The sequence below is a fragment of the Tenrec ecaudatus genome, chromosome 7, assembly GCF_050624435.1.
Source record: "Tenrec ecaudatus isolate mTenEca1 chromosome 7, mTenEca1.hap1, whole genome shotgun sequence".
NCBI classification, from domain to species: domain Eukaryota; kingdom Metazoa; phylum Chordata; class Mammalia; order Afrosoricida; family Tenrecidae; genus Tenrec; species Tenrec ecaudatus.
The window spans coordinates 100,710,884-100,729,191 of NC_134536.1; the positions used below are offsets into that span (position 1 = coordinate 100,710,884).

General features: G+C 41.6%; 1 protein-coding gene across 1 annotated transcript in view; it reads right to left on the reverse strand.

Annotated features, from left to right (window-relative positions):
- KCNQ5 (potassium voltage-gated channel subfamily Q member 5) overlaps window positions 1-18,308 on the reverse strand; it is a 610,069-nt gene that overhangs the window by 129,619 nt on the left and 462,142 nt on the right. Inside the window, exon 3 of the mRNA XM_075554898.1 lies at window positions 16,421-16,547. Within this exon, the coding sequence (XP_075411013.1) occupies window positions 16,421-16,547 (127 nt within the window). The remainder of the gene's footprint in view (window positions 1-16,420; window positions 16,548-18,308) is intronic.

An 18,308-nucleotide genomic window follows, 5' to 3' on the forward strand; every position in this document is an offset into this window, starting at 1 on the left:
GACACAGGTGTCCCACCAGCTGTGTCTAAATGCATGTTACGTCAAAAATATTTTTATTTCATTTCCTTTAAGATGCCTTCTATTACGGAAAACACCTGGTTTCAATAAAAAATTCAAAGAAGAAAAGGAATTCTCTTTGAAGTGGCTAAGGCACATTAGAGGAGCTTGAGCAAATTCAAAACAAAACAAAACAATCCACACCCATTGCTGCCTCTTTCTCCCATTTGGCAGCTCATGGATGCCAACAACCCCCCTTTTGGTTAGCACTGTGCTCCCAGGACTCCCAGGAAATGAGCTCAGCGGACGAGTTCCACCAGTTCTTCATAAAACAGAGCAATGTGAATTCAAGTGCACTCTTCAGTGATTCAGAACTTTAGGACAACTTTAATAGCAGCTTCATATCATGTTCTTTCATATAAAAAGAGTACATGCACTCGAATATAAAATGTCTTAAAAAAAGAAGTCCCTCAGGTTTTGGAAACCTGTAGAACTTGATAGAGTTTTTACCAGGCATAGTTTTGCGCTGCGAAGTTCTCAGAGGCTTACATGTTTCTTTGAATACCGATGTTCGTAATATCAAAGGTCCAAACAGCAGTCATGGTCACTTTCTAAATGGAGCCCTATCCAAGGTTTTGACCGTAGCTCTAAAAAGAGATGTGGATTTCCCCTAATGAATAGTCAAAGTTGAAACATCACCTGGAAATCCCTTATATCCTCTGCTGACATCCAGTGCTTGGGTATCTCGTTCAGTCTCCAAACCTGAGTGTTTATAAATCAACAGGAAACCAATGCCACTTCAGGTTTCAGTTTACAGGGTAAAAACCAAACATCCAGCTTGCAATATTCCCTTTCGGCATGTCCTCTAGTTAGTTGAATGACAAGGGCTTTTTGGAACTTGGCAGCTGACTGCGTTTCGCAGTGCTGGGAGATGTGGTTTCTCTCTGGGACGCTGGATACTGCTTTTCAGAAGGCACACTGCCTCTGATGAATCACCACGTTCACTACAAGGGCGTGAAAGGCTAGCTTCAGGAAGTTCTTGGAGTAGACTGTGCTATTTGGATTTTATAGAGGGAGACATCAGTTAGCTAAAATACCTCTAAGCAACGGACACGACGGATGGGAATTCATTCCCAGGATTATCTGCGGAAATTGAGAACTACCTGGTTCACCTAGCTCTCTTCATCCTTTTCAATGCACAATTTCTTATTTTTAGAAATAAGAAACGGATAGCATTTGGACTCTAGGATAATCCCTGGGGATAAACATTGGGGTGTGGAAAGGACTTTTCCTTTTGTGGAAGAATGAAAAGACAGTCCTTCAAAGGTGTGCTTTTAAGTAAGTACAAGTCACAAATAAATACTTGGCAGTCATTAACATTGTGAAAATCCCACTTGTTGCTTGCTCAGAATGATTATATTTATCTGTGCTTGCAAGGGGATTACCAACCAAACAGACCATGTCTAATGATGCACACAAGTCTCATCATTATTTACATTATCCCTGTCAAAATTTTCCTTCATAGTTTCATATTTGCTTTTTATGTGTTACTGTTTGTGAACCCTACAGGGGCATTGCTGTTTCTTATCTGTACTTACATGGGAAGAAGTAGGGTCCCACAAAGGCTTGTCTATGATAATGCAATAAGTTACTTCCAGAAACAAGGTTCAAATTCATGGCAACTAATTCCCAAAGTCAGAGCTCAGACTATGAAACACATTGTCTCATTAAAAAAAAATCCTAAAGCTATGGAGAAAATCCTGCTTTGGATTCATTTCTCTTTTCACTGTCAGTTCCTTTTCTACTGCCATGAACTTTTGGAATATGACACACTCTGTTTACAGGAGAGCAAAAAAAAAAAAACAACCACCAAGCTTTATTGAAAACATGTGATGCTATAACCTAGGAATTCTTCATGAAGAGCAGGGACAGGGCCTAGTGGAATTCAATACCATTCAGGAGCTGGATCTTGTCCCATAAACTAAATATGGATAAGTCTCAAGACAACATAATTCAAAATACTTTCAGATGTTCACATTTTAAAGTTATGATGAGAAAGTACTATAGGAACCCACAGAAATTTGATAAGAGATGGATTCTTGAGTTATACCATGGCAAATGTCCTAAGGATTAGTTACAGTGCTTTGATCTCCAAATTCCAAAAACACAGATATGGAGTTTGTGGTGGGGATTGGAGTCAAATATTTAAATCATTCTGTACAAACCCAAGGTAAAAAATGCCAGTAAGAGAGTATAACCACCTCTGGAAAAAGAATTCAGAATTACAAATGCAAAATAGACACTTTATTAAAAAATAAAATCACATTCACATACCCAAATTAAAGTACAAAATGGAAGCAATTAGAGAGATAATGCAGTCAAAAATTATTCTTCTGAAAACTCTTGATAAGTTAGGTAAAGGTGCTAATGTTTCACTTGCATTGCTTGGATAAATGCATCCAATCTTGTCTTCATTTGCTTATGTAAATGTGTGTAGGGGCGCAAAGACAAGGGGGTTTGTCTGTGAAAGTTTATCAGCTTGTCATTTCATAAAAGCTTTGTTCGTCTGATGTAAATTTCTGTGTGAAGCATTGCACTAGGACCTGGGGATGTAATAGCTAAAGGCAAGGCTCGGGCATCAATAGGGTAGCCAAGACAGATGCCCTCTGTCCCCTCAGGGGTGAGCGGTAACAGAAAATACTGAATTGAGTAGCCAGAATAATAGATGACGGATGTTATGACTGGAGGAAAACAGAAGCACGTTACAAGGACAGCTCTCCGGGCCAAGAAAACCCTCCTGGGAGAATGTAGGTCGCCCACCCACCCACTGTCATTGAGTACATTCCAACTCATAGCAACCTTATAGGTCAGGGCAGAATTGTCCCTGTGGGTTTCCCCAAGACTGCTACTCTTTACAGGAGTGGAAAGTTTTATCTTTCCCTGGTAGAAGTGGCTGGTGGTTTTGAACTGCTGACCTGTGGTTCAACCCCCCATTTGTAACCCACTATGCCTAGAACTGCCTTACTAATTTTCCAAGGCTGAAATCTTTATAGAACTAAACTGCTGCATCTTTCTCCTGTGGAGCAGCTAGCTGGTGGGTTTGAACTGTTAGCCTTTCAGTTAGTAACTTATTGATGGGCCACTAGTGTGATCGCTCACTCACTCACTCACTCACTGGCATTGATTCAATTTTCAGAATCATAGCAACTCTACAGAGCAAGGGAGAACTGCCCTTGTGGCTTTCTGAGATGGTAACTCTGTACAGGAGTAGAAGGCCTCACCTTTTTCCTTCAAAGCTTCTCATGATTTCAAACTGCTGACCTTGTGATAAGCAGCCCACCATGGAATCACTATGTCACCAGGACTGGGCTCCTTAAATATAGGTCAAGCTAGGAATAGTAGCCAATTAAAACCACAAATGCCACCTTTACATTCTAGAACACGATCTTTCCTGCAGTTGTTTATTGCAGGCATACCTTGCAGCTCTTGTGGGCTCAGTTCTAGATCGCTACAATAAAATAAATATTGCAATGAAGTGAGACATAGATTTTTTTGGTTTGCCACTGCATATGAAAGTTATATTTACATTACACTGTAGTCTATCAATTGTGCAATAGCATAAAAGAAACATTGACAACATTGTGAGAATTACCAAAATGTAACACAGTGACAGGAAGTGAGCACATTGCTATTGGAAATGCAGTATCCATATGCCTGTTTGATGCAGAGCTGCCAAAAATCATCAATCAATTAAAAATGCAGTCTATGTGAAGTACAGTAAAGCAAATAAATAATACCAGTATTAAAGTAAATAATACCTAGCCTGATTAATTTTCTCACTTTTCTTTGGTTTACATATAAAATTTATTCTTAATTTAAAATTATTTCATTCCACTTGGATAAACAACTAATTGTCCATGGAGGTCGCAGCCAAGACATCGAATGCACTATGGCATTGGGAATGTGTGCTATGCACGGGCTTTTCAATGTTTTAATAAACAAAGATGTCTAAGGTGAACCTTTGCCTGAACAAACAACAATCCAAAAGAACACTCCACCCCAACACATTGCTCCCCCAAACAAACCGCTTGCTGTCAAGTCAACTCCAAATCATGCAGATATACAAATAAGGGGGTGATATTTGAATCATGAGCAACAGGCAGGCACACAGCCTCCTGGGTGGGGAGTCCAGTTTGGAAGATTATGCGGCCTGGGAACAGATGGCTGCCTCTTTGTTGGTGTCATACAGGGTTTGTTCTTTCGTGATTGACTGACATCACTTAATGTGATTTCCAGGTCCATCCATCTCATGTGGTGTTTGGGGTTTCATCACTGCTTTTTGGGGTGCATAGTATTCCTTTGTGTGCACGTACCAGAGCTGCTTTAACCACTTTTCCACTGATGGGCACTTGGGCTGTTTACTGTTCTCACTATTGTGATCCTATGAACATGGGGGAGCACATGTCTGTCTGTGTGTGTCTCTTATCTCAGGTCGTGCCATTTTGTAGAAATGTCTGCTTCCTGACAGTCTCACTAGAGAAGGGAATGATCAAATTTGTAAATTTTTTGACACTCTGATAGGTGATAAAATACAATAATTTTCATTTCCTTTTTTATGGGTAAGATGGAGTATAGATGAGGGTAAGTCAAATGGATTGCTACACAATCTTAGAACCTGTTATTAAATAAACATACCCAAATGGGAAGCTATCTTCCCTGACGTATCCCCCACATAGGTCTACACACTTCTGAAGGCAGTGTTTCATCTCTTACCCTTCTCCAAAGAATTCTGCACTCTTTGATTCATACCACATCAAATGACTGTTTTGGATCATCAACAGATTTATACTGTATTATAAAGAAAATGTTCTTTGAGCTTTGGGAACAAAAAGAAGTCTACAGGGGCAAGATCAGGGTTGTGCAGTGGGTGGTATGATTGCCCAGGGACATTCTCACAGGGCCATAGGGCAGGTCTGGCTGGACTTGAAGAATGAGCCATTGCCTTCTGATGGACAGTTCCTTTTTTTTTTTTAAATCACTTTATTGGGGCTCCTATAACTCTTATCACAATCCATCCATCCATCCATCCATCCATCCATCCATCCATCCATCCATTGTGTCAAGCACATCTGTACATTTGTTGCCATCATCATTCTCAAAACATTTGCTTTCTACTTGAGCCCTTGATATCAGCTCTTCATTTTTGCCCTCTCTCCCTGTCCCCCCCACAGACCCTTGATAATTTATAAATTATTATGTTGTCATGTCTTACACTGTCCAACATCTCCTTTCACCTCCCTTTTCGTTGGTGCTATACTGCACCCTGGCTGGCTCGTCCCTTCCTGTGACCCTTCTGTGAGGGGATGGCCAATTGCCTACAGATGGGCATTGGGTTTCCACTCTAACTCCTTTCATTTGAATTGAAGTGCTTGTTTGTTTTGGTTCTTATGATGCCTGATACCTGATCCTGTCAACACCTTGTGATCACACAGGCTGGTGTGCTTCTTGCATGTGGGAACTCTTAAATCCTTGTCCCTTCTCTAATGTCTACAGAAAATAAATGGATCAGCACATACAGAATCACTGAGAATTAGTGAGGACATAAATAAAAGCCACAATCCAAACAAGAACAACAAAAAGGCATAATCATCCTTTGTTTCAAGGGGAACTGTGAATTGAGCATTTAACTCAAGATAATTCTTTAATTCCTGCAATCAGAGGGGGTTCCCAGGAGAAAGTGCGTACTCTTCACTCATTGTGGGTGTTTTGCTTTTTAAATCAGGAAATTTTATTCTTGACCAAAAACCCCCCCTAAAAACGGCTCTGCAGCTCTTTCAAGGGGAACTTTTCCTTATGTTTCCAAGGGAGGCAAATAAAGCAGTGCTTTGCTAACTGTGGTCAACGGGGTAGGACAATCCCTACCAGGGTGTCAGGTGGCATCTAGAGCACATGGGAAGCTGAGCCCGGAGGAGAAAGTTGCTAAATCTACATAATGTAATCTCCCACCAACCTGTTAATCAATTCCGTTTTCCTGCCTCCCTCATTATTCTTCCACGTGTAGATTAAATGGATTATAAAGTAATTAAATTGGACTCCAACAAGAGGCAGTACTTTAGAGCGACGAGCTACTGGGGGGCTGGCTTTCTATTTCCAGCTTCACCGCTGACTCACGAGCTGAGGACAGAGCCCCCGAGTTCACGGTGCCTCCGTTTTCCCTGCTACAGCGCGAGATAAACAATGTCTCAGAGGGATGTGGTGCTGCCGTAGGAGCTCGGCATTCCATTTGAGCTCTAAATTTCTTTATAGAAAGGTGCTCTTTGAAGAATTAAAGATGTATTTATATTGTTGTTGTGACTCCTAATAGGAGTGACGCTTTAACATCTAATTTTAAAAAGCCTCATTCTGCACAGTCCATTATCCATGTTCTTAAATACGACAATCAGCTGTGTACTGAGTTGTTCTGTGATGTTTATTCGAAATAATCTTTTAAAAGGCACTGCAAAGATGTACTGCGGAACATTTTCAAAGCCACGTGCTGTATTTTAACGGCAGGACTTCCACTGAAGTTAATGGGCCTCACACTGGGAAATCCCAAGCACTACTTTGAAAATTTACCCCATAGTGACAGTTTAATGCTTCTTATTGATCATAAGTCTTCAGATAACACCTCAAGGCAGAAAGGGGGACAATTTCTCAAAGGAAACAAATAATCTTTAAGGAAATAAATCTGCCTTGCAATCATCACTGCTAAGTATGAGGCAAAGAAAGCTCTTTGGTAAGAAAACTCTTGGGCCTTTCTTATTGGTGACAGTTACCAATGGAGTTGTAAAAGCATTTTTTTACTGCATTTTCTTAATTCCAGTTGCTCATAGAAAATAACATATTTTCTTTTTAATCTTGAACTTCATGTTTATAAGGGGAGAAACGTAGGTATTTAGGAGGGAATGCTTTAAGATTAGCTTGACTAGGTAATAATTTATATATTGATAATATGAAGCTCAAAAATATGTAGATGATTAAAATATATAAAAGATGTTTTTATCTAGTCATGATTTTCATCACCTGATCAAAATGTTGTCTTTAAAACTAAATAGTCAATGCTAGGCCTTCCAGCAACCAACCAGTAGGATTTTCCCTGATGCCCTGTCTTTGTTAGCTGCTTTGAATCAGGGTAAATTATATGTGTATATATGCCCTCGTGTGGCCTGCCAGGATTTCAGAGTGTGTCCTCTGCTTGTCTCCTTCTCTACTTTGCATTGCTTTTTGAATTTCAGCCATACTGATCTTTTATGTCTCTTTTTCGGTATAAGCTAAACTCATTGTGTATCAATCTCTGCAATTACCATTTTCTTGGCCAACAAAGGTATGTGCCTAGCATTAACCTGCAGGTCCATTCTTTCAAAAGTGAGCCAGACAAGCCACATGTATGCAACCATATCTCGGAAGCCAGAGAAGCCACAGAGAGACCCCTGCCAGCACTGTGATACTTACTGGCCCCAAAGACTTTCTACCCACTGGCTTCATTGCGTGTGTTTCGTGAGTCTGAAGAGAACTTTATAGATTGGTATTGGACATATGGGATAATATCAGATTTATGGCCTTGGACTGGAGTGGATTGGGATGTTTTCTTAATGTACAATTGCTCTTGTATATAAACCTCTTCCTTATATACATATAGGTGCTTATGAATTTGTTTCTCTAGTCTACCCAAACTAACACGAAAAGGTTCTCTCTGAACTCTCAATCTGTTTTATGTTCTTCATTGTACTAACTCTAGTTGAAATTATATATATATAATTTAAAAATACACATTGTCTTTCTCTGTCCACTGGCATGTTAGCTCTACAAGAGGGAGAACCTTGTTAATTTTGTACAACAGAACTTCCCTGGCCACCAGAACAGTGCCTTGATATAGTGGTCATTCGATAAGCCTTTGTTGTGCCCTCTTTGCCTTAGCAATTCATTATGAACTCTATAGCCTTCTTTGCATGACTACTTAAATAAAAGGGATAACAACAATACCACGAAGAAATACACTCTGACATATTTGAAAGTTCAGAAGACCTGGAACATTTCTAGAAATATATGACCTATCCCAAACAAACACAATCCAAGGTAGGAAATTTGAACAGACCCATCACAAAATTAAAAAATTGGAATCAGTTATGAGAAAATTCCAACCAAAAATAGTCCTGCTGAATTCTATCAAACATTCAGAAAAGAGCAGAAAACATAATTCTATTCAAATTATTCCAGAACATAAAAAGGATGGATTATTTCCAAACTCATTCTATGAAGCAAGCAAACTCTGATGGCAAAAACCATGCAAAGGCATGCTTAAAATTATTAAAAAATAAAATTGTAGACCGATGGCTCTCATAAACATAGATCCACAAATTCTTAACAAAACAATAGAATCCAACAAAAAAAACCAACCCCAAATAATGCAGCAAGATCAAATGGGATTCATACAATATATGGAAGGATAGAAAAACCAGCAAACACAACCACCATGTGACAAACAAGAGAACCACATGATTACATCAATTCATACAAAAAGACTGATACACAACCCAACATCCATTCTTGATAAAAACTCATCAAAATAGGGATACAATGGAAATTCTTCAACATAGTTGAGGACATATTCACAAACACAATGGCCACCATTATTCTACATGGAGAGGGAGACTGAAAATATTCCTCTTGTAACAGGAACCAGACAAGGATGCCCTTTGTCACTACTATTGAGCTGCAAATCATAACCAGAAGAAATGTGGCAAAAAAGATTCATAAAAGGCACCCAAATTGGCAAAGGAGTGAAACTATCTCTTTTTGCAGATGCCATAACTTCAGAGAATCAACAAGACAGCATGGGAAGTAATAGAAGGATTCAGCCAAGTGGCAAACTACAAGATCAACATATACAAGTCATCCAGATTCGTCTCCATTAACAAAGTGGGCTGTAAAAAAGAAATGCTATTTATAATAACCACCTGAAAGATGAAATACAAATAAATCTAGCCAGAGACAGAAAAGACCAATGCAAAGATAGCCATTCAAAACCACAATGAAAAAACAAGCGACCTACATAAATGGAAGAATATCATCATCCTTAAAATAGAAGGAACATTTAAGCACTAACTTTAAATGAAAATGAAAAAGACCCTGGGTAAACAGAAGGAAAATAAAGTGGGAGACTTTATGATCCTACTCCTCATTTTAATCCTAATAGTCACTCAATGGTAGTCAAAACAGCCTGTTCCTGGTACAATGACAGACACAGAGATCAACGGTGCAGAATTGAGAACCTGAAAGTAAACCTGTACACGTGGGACCGCTGACCGTTGACAAAGGGCTGATAGCCTTTACGTGAGGGAGAGCACAGTGCTGGCAAAACTGAATATGCATTTGCAGAAAAATATGATCCTCGTCTGTCACCATATTTAAAAAGTAACTCAAGATGAACCAAAGACCTAAGTACAAAAATTAAGACCATAAAGATTATCCAAGAAAAAATAAGGGAAAACGTCGAGGCCCTAACACTTACCATAAATATATTGTCAAACATATCTACAGATCATACACAGTAGAACAAAACCCAGACCATTACTAGTTATCCCGCTGCCATCAAGTTGGTTCCAACTCACGGTGACCTTATATAGGCTTCTGAGGACGTGAAACTGAACTGGACCCGAGACTCAGGGCCACCAAGAGCATTTGGCATCACAGTCCACAAAGGCATTCTTCTACATGCTCCTTTCATGAAGCGTGACTGGAGTCTTACAGCTGCTGAGCTCTCTCCTCCCGCAAAGCAAAGGAGAGTGAAGAAGGTCACCGACTCATGGGAACACCCAGCTCTCAGGGCTAATGGACAGCCCTGACCACCCCGACACCAGAACAACCCGCTGGTGCCAGGCGACCATTGCTGACCTCTCTGAAAGGCATCACAACAGGAGGCTCTGAACAAGGGGGAAGAAAATTGCGGAACAAAACTCAAACATCATGAACAAGACCAGGCTGAAAAATGTCAGAGAGACTGAGGGACCCCTGAGACGATGGCCCTGAGACATGCTGCAGATCTGTAACTGATGTCACCCCTGTGGCCCAGCGAATGGTAAGCCTGTGGGGCCGCTGTGAGCCAGACTCATCGTGATGGCAGTGAACTGAGCTTTGGTGGTTAAGGTGGATGGTCACACAGGCGAGCTCTGTACTCAAAAGGGCAGCATTTGCCCAGGAAGGAAACTTGGAATGCAGGAAGGGCTAAGAGAAATGGTAAACACAGATTTGAAGTAGGAAAGAGTGTTGTTACATTGGGGGGACTGCAATCATGCCCTAAAACACAATGTGTATCAATTGTTGAATGGAAAACCGATTTGCTCAGCATACATTCACATAAATCACAATAAAATGTTTTTTTAAAAAAGAAAGCAGCAAAAGGTAGCCTGATTCTGCTGATATAATTTAGGTTTCTTCTGCAATGAATGCCATTCTGTAAAGCCTGGTTACTCATTCAAGGGTTATGAATTACTAATGATGAACAAAAAGGTGTTATGCTCTTTGTTTATTAGCTGCTGGCAGTGAACAGGTTCAACTTCACTGAATTTAAAAACACTCCTAGACAGTAAGGGCATCCCCCTCCTAATCAGGTGGAGTGCACTCTGGTTCTTTCATGAAAATCTTCCTCACTTTGAGCACTTCCTCTTTTATTTTAAAAAGTATTATTGGCATATAATTCTCTATCACATAATTCAATAGTTCAATCATATTAAGAATGGTACATCACCACATCAATTTTACAACTTTTTTTCCTGTACTTATTGTCATTGGCTCCCCATTTCCTCCTCCACGATATCCACAGACAACCACGAATCCAGTTACTGTCAGGATAGATTCACCTATCCTGCATTTCAGAAAAACACACCAAAAAGGACAACAATAACAGCAAAGTAAAATAGAGGAAAACCTTAATAGAAAAGAAAGCAGAAACTACTACAGATCAGAACAAATTAAAAATGGGTCCAAGGGGAGAGCATACGAAGAGGGGCTCACTTTTAATCTAACCGCACTTGCAGCAATCTACTTAAGACCATTCACCTCCCTGGTCCAGGGCCAGAGGGAATTCACTGGAGGTTTAATCCAGGTGTATTTCCCCTTCATTAAAAATACCAACACGCAAAATAAATTTTGAATGGGGCAAAGGGAGGTCAAAGGACGGGGTATTACAGTTCGACCTCACCACATCTGCCCTAATCTGCTTTGCAGTGCTCTGCGTCTGACAACAAGGAGATTCGCATCTCTGCACTATGCAGACCCTGCAGATGGACTTGGGTTTCCATTGTCATTCACGCCCTTCTGCAAACCAGGTGTTCCCACTTTAACTCGGGTGACATTCTTTCCTTTGGATTTGGACTGTGTTATTGGGCACATTTCTTAAAATAGGGTATTACAGTACTTATGTAAAAGAGACACAACGACATCCATCAGCTGGTCGAGCAGCAGGCAGCGAGTAGTGGGTCTCAGTAAATACCAGCATTTCTTTACTAAAGGGATTTGCGTAGCTTTCCTGTTCGGTGAGCAATCGATCCAATGGGCTCCTTTATCTCTGGATGATCCGGGGAAGGAGTGTATGTGTCGTGTAGGTGTTTAGAGACTTAGAAGCAAAGAGAAGGAGCAGAATGGTATGTGGCTGACAGCAAATAGCCCGAAAGAGTAATTTCTCCTTACGGGGAACAAAGACGCCCAGGAACAGAAAAGGAGGCCATTCAGGTGCACGTTTCACGGAACAAAAGAGAAAACAGGCATGGAAGCCGAGGAAGCAGAGAGATGATGGCTTACGGCGACTTCAGAAGCCAGTAGCAGTTCTGCTGGTCTCTGATCTAACTTCAGAGCACATTAGCAGCTTAAGCTGCCTTTTGATAAGATCAACGCACAGATACATTAGAATTGCTTCAGCCATGCCGTTGCTTTTAATAAAGGTTTCGATTTTGTTTCAGTAAGTAAGAAGCTGGCTACACTTTCTTGAATTAAAAAAAATACACTTGCTGGCATTTCCCAGAGGGACTGTTAGCTCATCTCATGTCAAAGGCTTTGTAGGCTGCTTCCTGGGAGAAACATTTGTGCTGGGGTTTGCTTCTCTAGTCCTCTGGTGGAAACGTTGCACTGTAGCAAACTGTTAGAACAGCAATAAGCAATAAACTTATATTTAGCAACAAATACAGATCCAAGATTAATATCAGGCCAGAACTTTCTGCTTCCCCGAGATGTACTGCCAATCTGAAAAAAATAAAAACCTATATATATATATAATACACACACACACACACACACACACACACACACACACACACACACACACCCCTTATATATGCCTGTTAACATCTGCCGGTAGAAGGAGTCAAGGAGGAATCCCAAAAGGCCACTATTGGACACACCAGACTCATTATGGCAATCCAAGCACCAGCTTCTGGTACTGTTTGAAATTTTCATTCATGAACGAACACAAAAAAAGAGAGCGATTCTGAAACCAGTCTTTGTGGTTCCTCCACACATTCTCAGCAACAAGGCCACTGGGCGGCAAGTGATTGTGCTGGAATGAGGAGAAATGGCGAGGGCTTGGTGGTCCAGCGAGGTGCCCAGCGCAGGGACACGAAGGGCAGGCATGTGGAGAAACCTGGCCTCTCCACACTGGTAGCGCAGTGGTTGTTGCCCATAGCTGTGGAAACAGCAGTAGCGTCTTGGGAGAGAAAGGGGAGTGAACATACAGGGCAGGGGTGGGGGGTGGGGGGGTCAGGATGAGATTTTGTAATTAAAAATAAGATCTTAGCTGTTTGAAAGTACACTAAACCCAAGCAGAGGTGAATCAATACAGTTATGCAGGAAAGCAGCTAATAAAAATATTTAATAGAGCAAGTCTTCCCTTAGGTTACAATTGTTTAAAATGCTTCCCATATACACGCACACAATAAACTTTATGATCCCTTAAATCAGCAAGTTGTGGAACTACTCTTGGCCCTGGCTAGAGGGCAGGCAAACAGAGGGCGGCAGTTCAAGAGAGGAAAGTGCTAGTCTTTGGGGATGAGTGCCTCGGCCCTTTATCAGACATGTGTCCAGATCCTAGCTGTTGGCCAAGAGGGCTTGATGTTATGCAAGGCTCAGCAGCATCAATCTGTTGCTGACTGGGAAGAACAATGCTGGGGTGCTCACAGAGCCAAGCTACCGCCAGCTTCTCTGTATTCTTTTGAATGTGCAGTACTTCCAGAAACATTGGGGTGTGTATTTGACATGTCCCAAAAAAATCAAATCTTAAAATGTAACCTCTCCAAACTCAGAACACCTGAGCAATGAACAGACGAGAGAGATGCTATTCCTTTTTTAATTCTTTTCATTTTGTCACAGTAACTTAGGCTGAAAGAGGAAACTAACAGATTCACCTTACATTTCACTTTGTCATTTTACCCGTGCCATGAATCATTTTCATAGCCCTATTAAACAGCCCTCAAAAAGGTTTCTGCAGTCATCCAGTGAAACCTGTTGTCTGAGGCAGCGGACATTTGGTTATTCAGTGTAGGTCACATTTTCTCGAATTCATACTGAAGAACCACATTGGAACGTGTTTCCCTACTACATCAGTTCAGGTGGACCATGGATCAAACTGTTACATGTCCATTCAGTTAGAGGGTGGGGCAGCAGCAAGGCTGTCAGAAATGTAAGTAGAAATCTTTTCTTGGTTCTAATGAGAATTCACGATTTATTCATATAATTAATACCCAAATGAACCAAAGGCCCGAGGAGTCACCAAATCTGCAGTTACTAACCATGTCCTACTGAATTTGTAAGGCCATTACTGATGGGTTTAATGGCAAGTGAGATTACTGAGCACATTACTTTATTGTTGGAAGCACATGTTATTACCAAGTCCTCTAAGGAGCTAAGACAGTAAGAGAAAGACTAGAGCTCTAAGATCGACCGATGCACCCATGCTGGAAACGCCCGTCGAAAGGCAGCAGACATCTGCAAAAGGACTTTCTTTTGAGCACTGAGGCCAGAACTACATTGGCATTGCCTCTGGAACTGGAGCCGTGCCGATTTTTAATTGGTTTTAAAATCTGGAATGGAATATTCCTGTGGCCATCCATGAACCCAACTTAACTCTTGCAGAAGTTGAATGAATCTTGGCTGAACAACCATCTGCCTTATGAATAGTTTTGTGTGGGTCTCTAAGGCACCGGAAGTATTTGTTATGCAGCAGCCACACCTCAGGCTCCAGCCCTTCCCAATGTTCCATGAGCAGGGGATGTGGGAAGAGAAGAAAACCTCCAGGGTACAAAACCACATCATTTATTTATTCATTTGCCTTGGGGCTTGATAAGCCCACAGGGCTGGTGGTGCGCTCTCTGGATTAGATGTTGGACTGCTAATTGTAAGGTTATCAGTTCAAATCCACCAGCTGCTGCCTGGGAGAAAGATGTGACTGCCGGCTTCCTTAACGATGAGCAGTCTGGGACACTCAGCGACAGTGGGTTTATCTGAGACCTTCGCATCACAGCTGCTAAAAAGAAGTTAAGCTCCTTCTTGGAAAAGAGAGGTGGCTGTACCAATAGATCGCCAAATGTGGTATCTTAACATTGATTTAACTTAGCCTTTTCCCTTCATTCACTGTTGGGAATTCCAGTGTCTCAATCACAAACAGATTTCCTGACTTTTTTGGCTGACTCTTTTGAAGTATTCAGACTGTGGAACTACCTTAGGGGCAGAGGGTATGGGGAGAGCACCAGTCCTTGCATCCTCAGGGTAGTGCTCTGCCTGTGACCAAGGATGGCGTCAAGAACTCTTATCAACAGAGTCCAAGTCTGGGGATACTCGTTTCTTTCCCTTTTTGGGAGTATATTTATTTATTTTTAACTTTTTTTATTGGGGGCCTCTTACAACTCTTATAACGTTCCATATATCAATTGCACCCAGCATATTTGTACATATGTTGCCATCATCATTTCCAATACATTTTCTTTCTACTTGAGCCCTTGGTATAAGCTCCTCTTCCCCCTATCCCTTCCCACCCTCGTGAATCCCTGATCAATTATATGTGGTTATTATTATTTCATATCTTACACTGCCGTTGTCTCCCTTCATCCACATTTCTGTTATTTGTTCCATTCGGGGGGGGGAGTTGCTATATATCCAACCTTGTGATGGGTTCCCCCTTTCTCACCCTTCCTCCTCCCCGGCCACCCCCCACCCCCTACCCTCATGATATCACTACTTCCACTACTGCTCCTGAGGGAGTTATCTGTCCTGAATTCCATGGGTCCAGAGCTCTTATCTGTACCAATGTGTGTTCTTTGGTTTGACCAGATTTGTAAGGTAGAACTGGGTTATAGTAGTGGGGAGAGGAAGCACGCAGGAACTAGAGGAATGATGGGGAGACACTTTCGGATATCTTCCTTAACCCACCCTTTCTCTGTCAAAGGAAACAGGGGTGAAGGAAGAAATAAAAGAATTACTCAAAAAACCTCTTGACTTAAAGCAGAAAACCTGTTGTAGTTGAAGTACATAATGTGCATAAGCTACCTTGTGAATGATAAAACCCACTTATCCAGTTTGGAAATCGTGGAAATATAGAAGCCTTTCACCAAGAATGCTCTATGTTCTGATTAGAATGGATGTCTAAGGACCAAGAAGGGAAAAAGACCAAGAAAATAAAACATAGTTGACTAATAATAATAATAGCAGATATATAGGAGTTTTCAATTTTATGGTATACTTTCAAAAATATTATTGGGAGATGCCAGATCTAAACTACAGAATTTTATATGGCATTTTGATTAAAAGGGATCATTTCATGCTGGTACCCATGTGAACAGAGTCTCTCTAGGGACCCAGCGAGGTGTAGTGGGGTGCTCTTTATTTGGGGGTTGCAGGTGCGAAAGACTCATTTCAGAGGCCAGGACACTTTATCAGCGTGGAGACTAAACCACCACCATGCTGGAGCATGCTACTTGATGTACAGAACCCAAACTAATGCATTGCTATCCATGCTGATCAATCAAGGGTATGATCAGAATTGATGCTTTCTACTCAAGGGTAATGCTGAAGAACCATATATTTCACTTTAATTTCGTTGATAAAAATTGGGGTTTTAGAGTCAAACCATCCAAGTTCAAATCCCAGTTTTGCCACGTAACTCCCTGTATACCTTTTGGCAACTTACTTTACTGCTCTTTGCATCTGTGGAATGGAGATGATAACCATACTTGCCACACAGTGCCGTGGGGAGGATTAAAGGAGTCAACACTTCTAAAACACAAGCATGCTCGGCCCATGGTTAGTGGTCAATGTTGGCTGGTTCTCAATGTCAATCAAATGCTGCGATAATTGAAGGTAGGCTTGCCTGGGATTTTGGTGCTCAGGCTTTGAAACTCACCTATAACACAGAAAGGCTTTCGTGCAAACCTCAATCTTCCTTGCCATCCTCTGTACCGACAACAGCAACCTGCAGACCAGATCCGAATGATGAACTCCAAACCAAAGACGACGATCATCACGAACTCCTAGAATATCGAAGGAGACGCATCAGACAGACGCCCTGTGGGGCAAACCATAGCCAGAAACTCCACAGAGGTTCAGAGCCAGAAGGCACTTTGTTGAGAATGTCTGCTGTGGATCTTGTGTGAAGGACATCATGTCACCACGTCAAACCAAACCAGGAGAGCATCCTCTCCAAGCTTTGAACACTTTGTACAAACCTCCAGGCCTAGACGATCTCACTGGAGAAATCTACCTAACATTTGAAGAAGAATTCAGACCAATTTTGCAATGTCTTCTAGAAACTGAAGAAAGCACTTCCTGACTGATTTTATTCCCTGCATCTTGCCTGGATACCCAACCACCAGGCCTGGAGGACCATATCCCCATTCCGAACAGCCAATGCACAGAGTGGACCATATGGGTGATCCCACTAGGATACATGATGTCTCTCGCTGACCCATGGCCCTACAGGGGGCAATACTGGAGACACAGTGTTGGGATTGGCCCAGTCTGATCCCAGCACACAGAGGCAAAACACTAAGGACATGTGGTAGAGCAGCGGGGGAAGCAGAACAGGGAGGTCCTGAGGAAGTCCCAATGATAGAGTTTGGGGCCAGGGCATGGCACCCCATTGGAAAGACTAGAGGATACTCCTAGAAGTGAACAAACAGACCTTGAACTATTTACAGATTTTTCTTTTCTTTAGTTATTTATTTTTGTCATTGGTTTTGTTGTTGTTGGAGTTTTTTTTGTTGCTTTGTCTGGCGATGTGTTGGGTTTTTTTGTGCACATTATTATCTCTGCAGGTCTATCTAGATAAGATAGGCTGGATGAACAGTTTGGAGGAGAAAAACCAATGGGACTGATGGCTCCGAGGGGACATGGGAGAGTGGGAGGTGGGAGAAAGGTGGTGTTGACCAACCCAGGGAAAAGGGAAAAACAAGTGATGCGAAATCAGTGTCAGGAATAGTGTAAGGGGCCTGGTAGGGATTGATCAAAGGCAATGCAACTGAGAGAAATTACTGAAACCCAAATGAAGGCTGAGCATGGTAGTGGGACAAAAGAAAGGTAAAAGGAAATAGAGGAAATAAGTAGGAGGCAAAGGGCATTTTAGAGGTCTAAATACAAACATGCATATATGTAAATATATTTATATCTGATTATGGGGAAATGGATCTATGTACATATATTTATAGGTTTAGTATTAATGCAGCAGATAGACATTGGGCCTCCACTGAAGTACTTCCTCAATGCAAGAACACTTTGTTCTATTAAATTGGCATTCCATGATGCACACCTTCCCAGCACTAATGCTGAAGACAAATGTGTGCATAAGCAAATGTGGTGAAGAAAGCTAATGGTGTCTGGCTATCAAAAGATATAGCATCTGGGGTCTTAAAGGCTTGAAGGTAAACAAGCAGCCATCTAGCTCTGAAGCAACAAAGCCCACGTGGAAGAAGCATACCAGCCTGTGTGACCATGAGGTATTGAAGGGATCAGGTATCAAGCATCAAAGAACAAAAAATCATATCATTGTAAATGAGGCAGAGTGCAGATTGGGGACCCAAAGCCCATCTGTAGGCTACTGGACAATCCTTATAGAAGGGTCGCTGGGAGGAGACGTGCCAGTCAGGGTGCAGTGTAGCAACAATGAAACGTACAACTTTGCTCTAGTCCTTAAATGCTTCCTCCCCACCACTATCATGCTCCTGATTACACCTTAAAAATCTGGCTAGACCAGAGGATGTAGAGTGGTACAGATAGGAACTGGAAACAGGGAATTC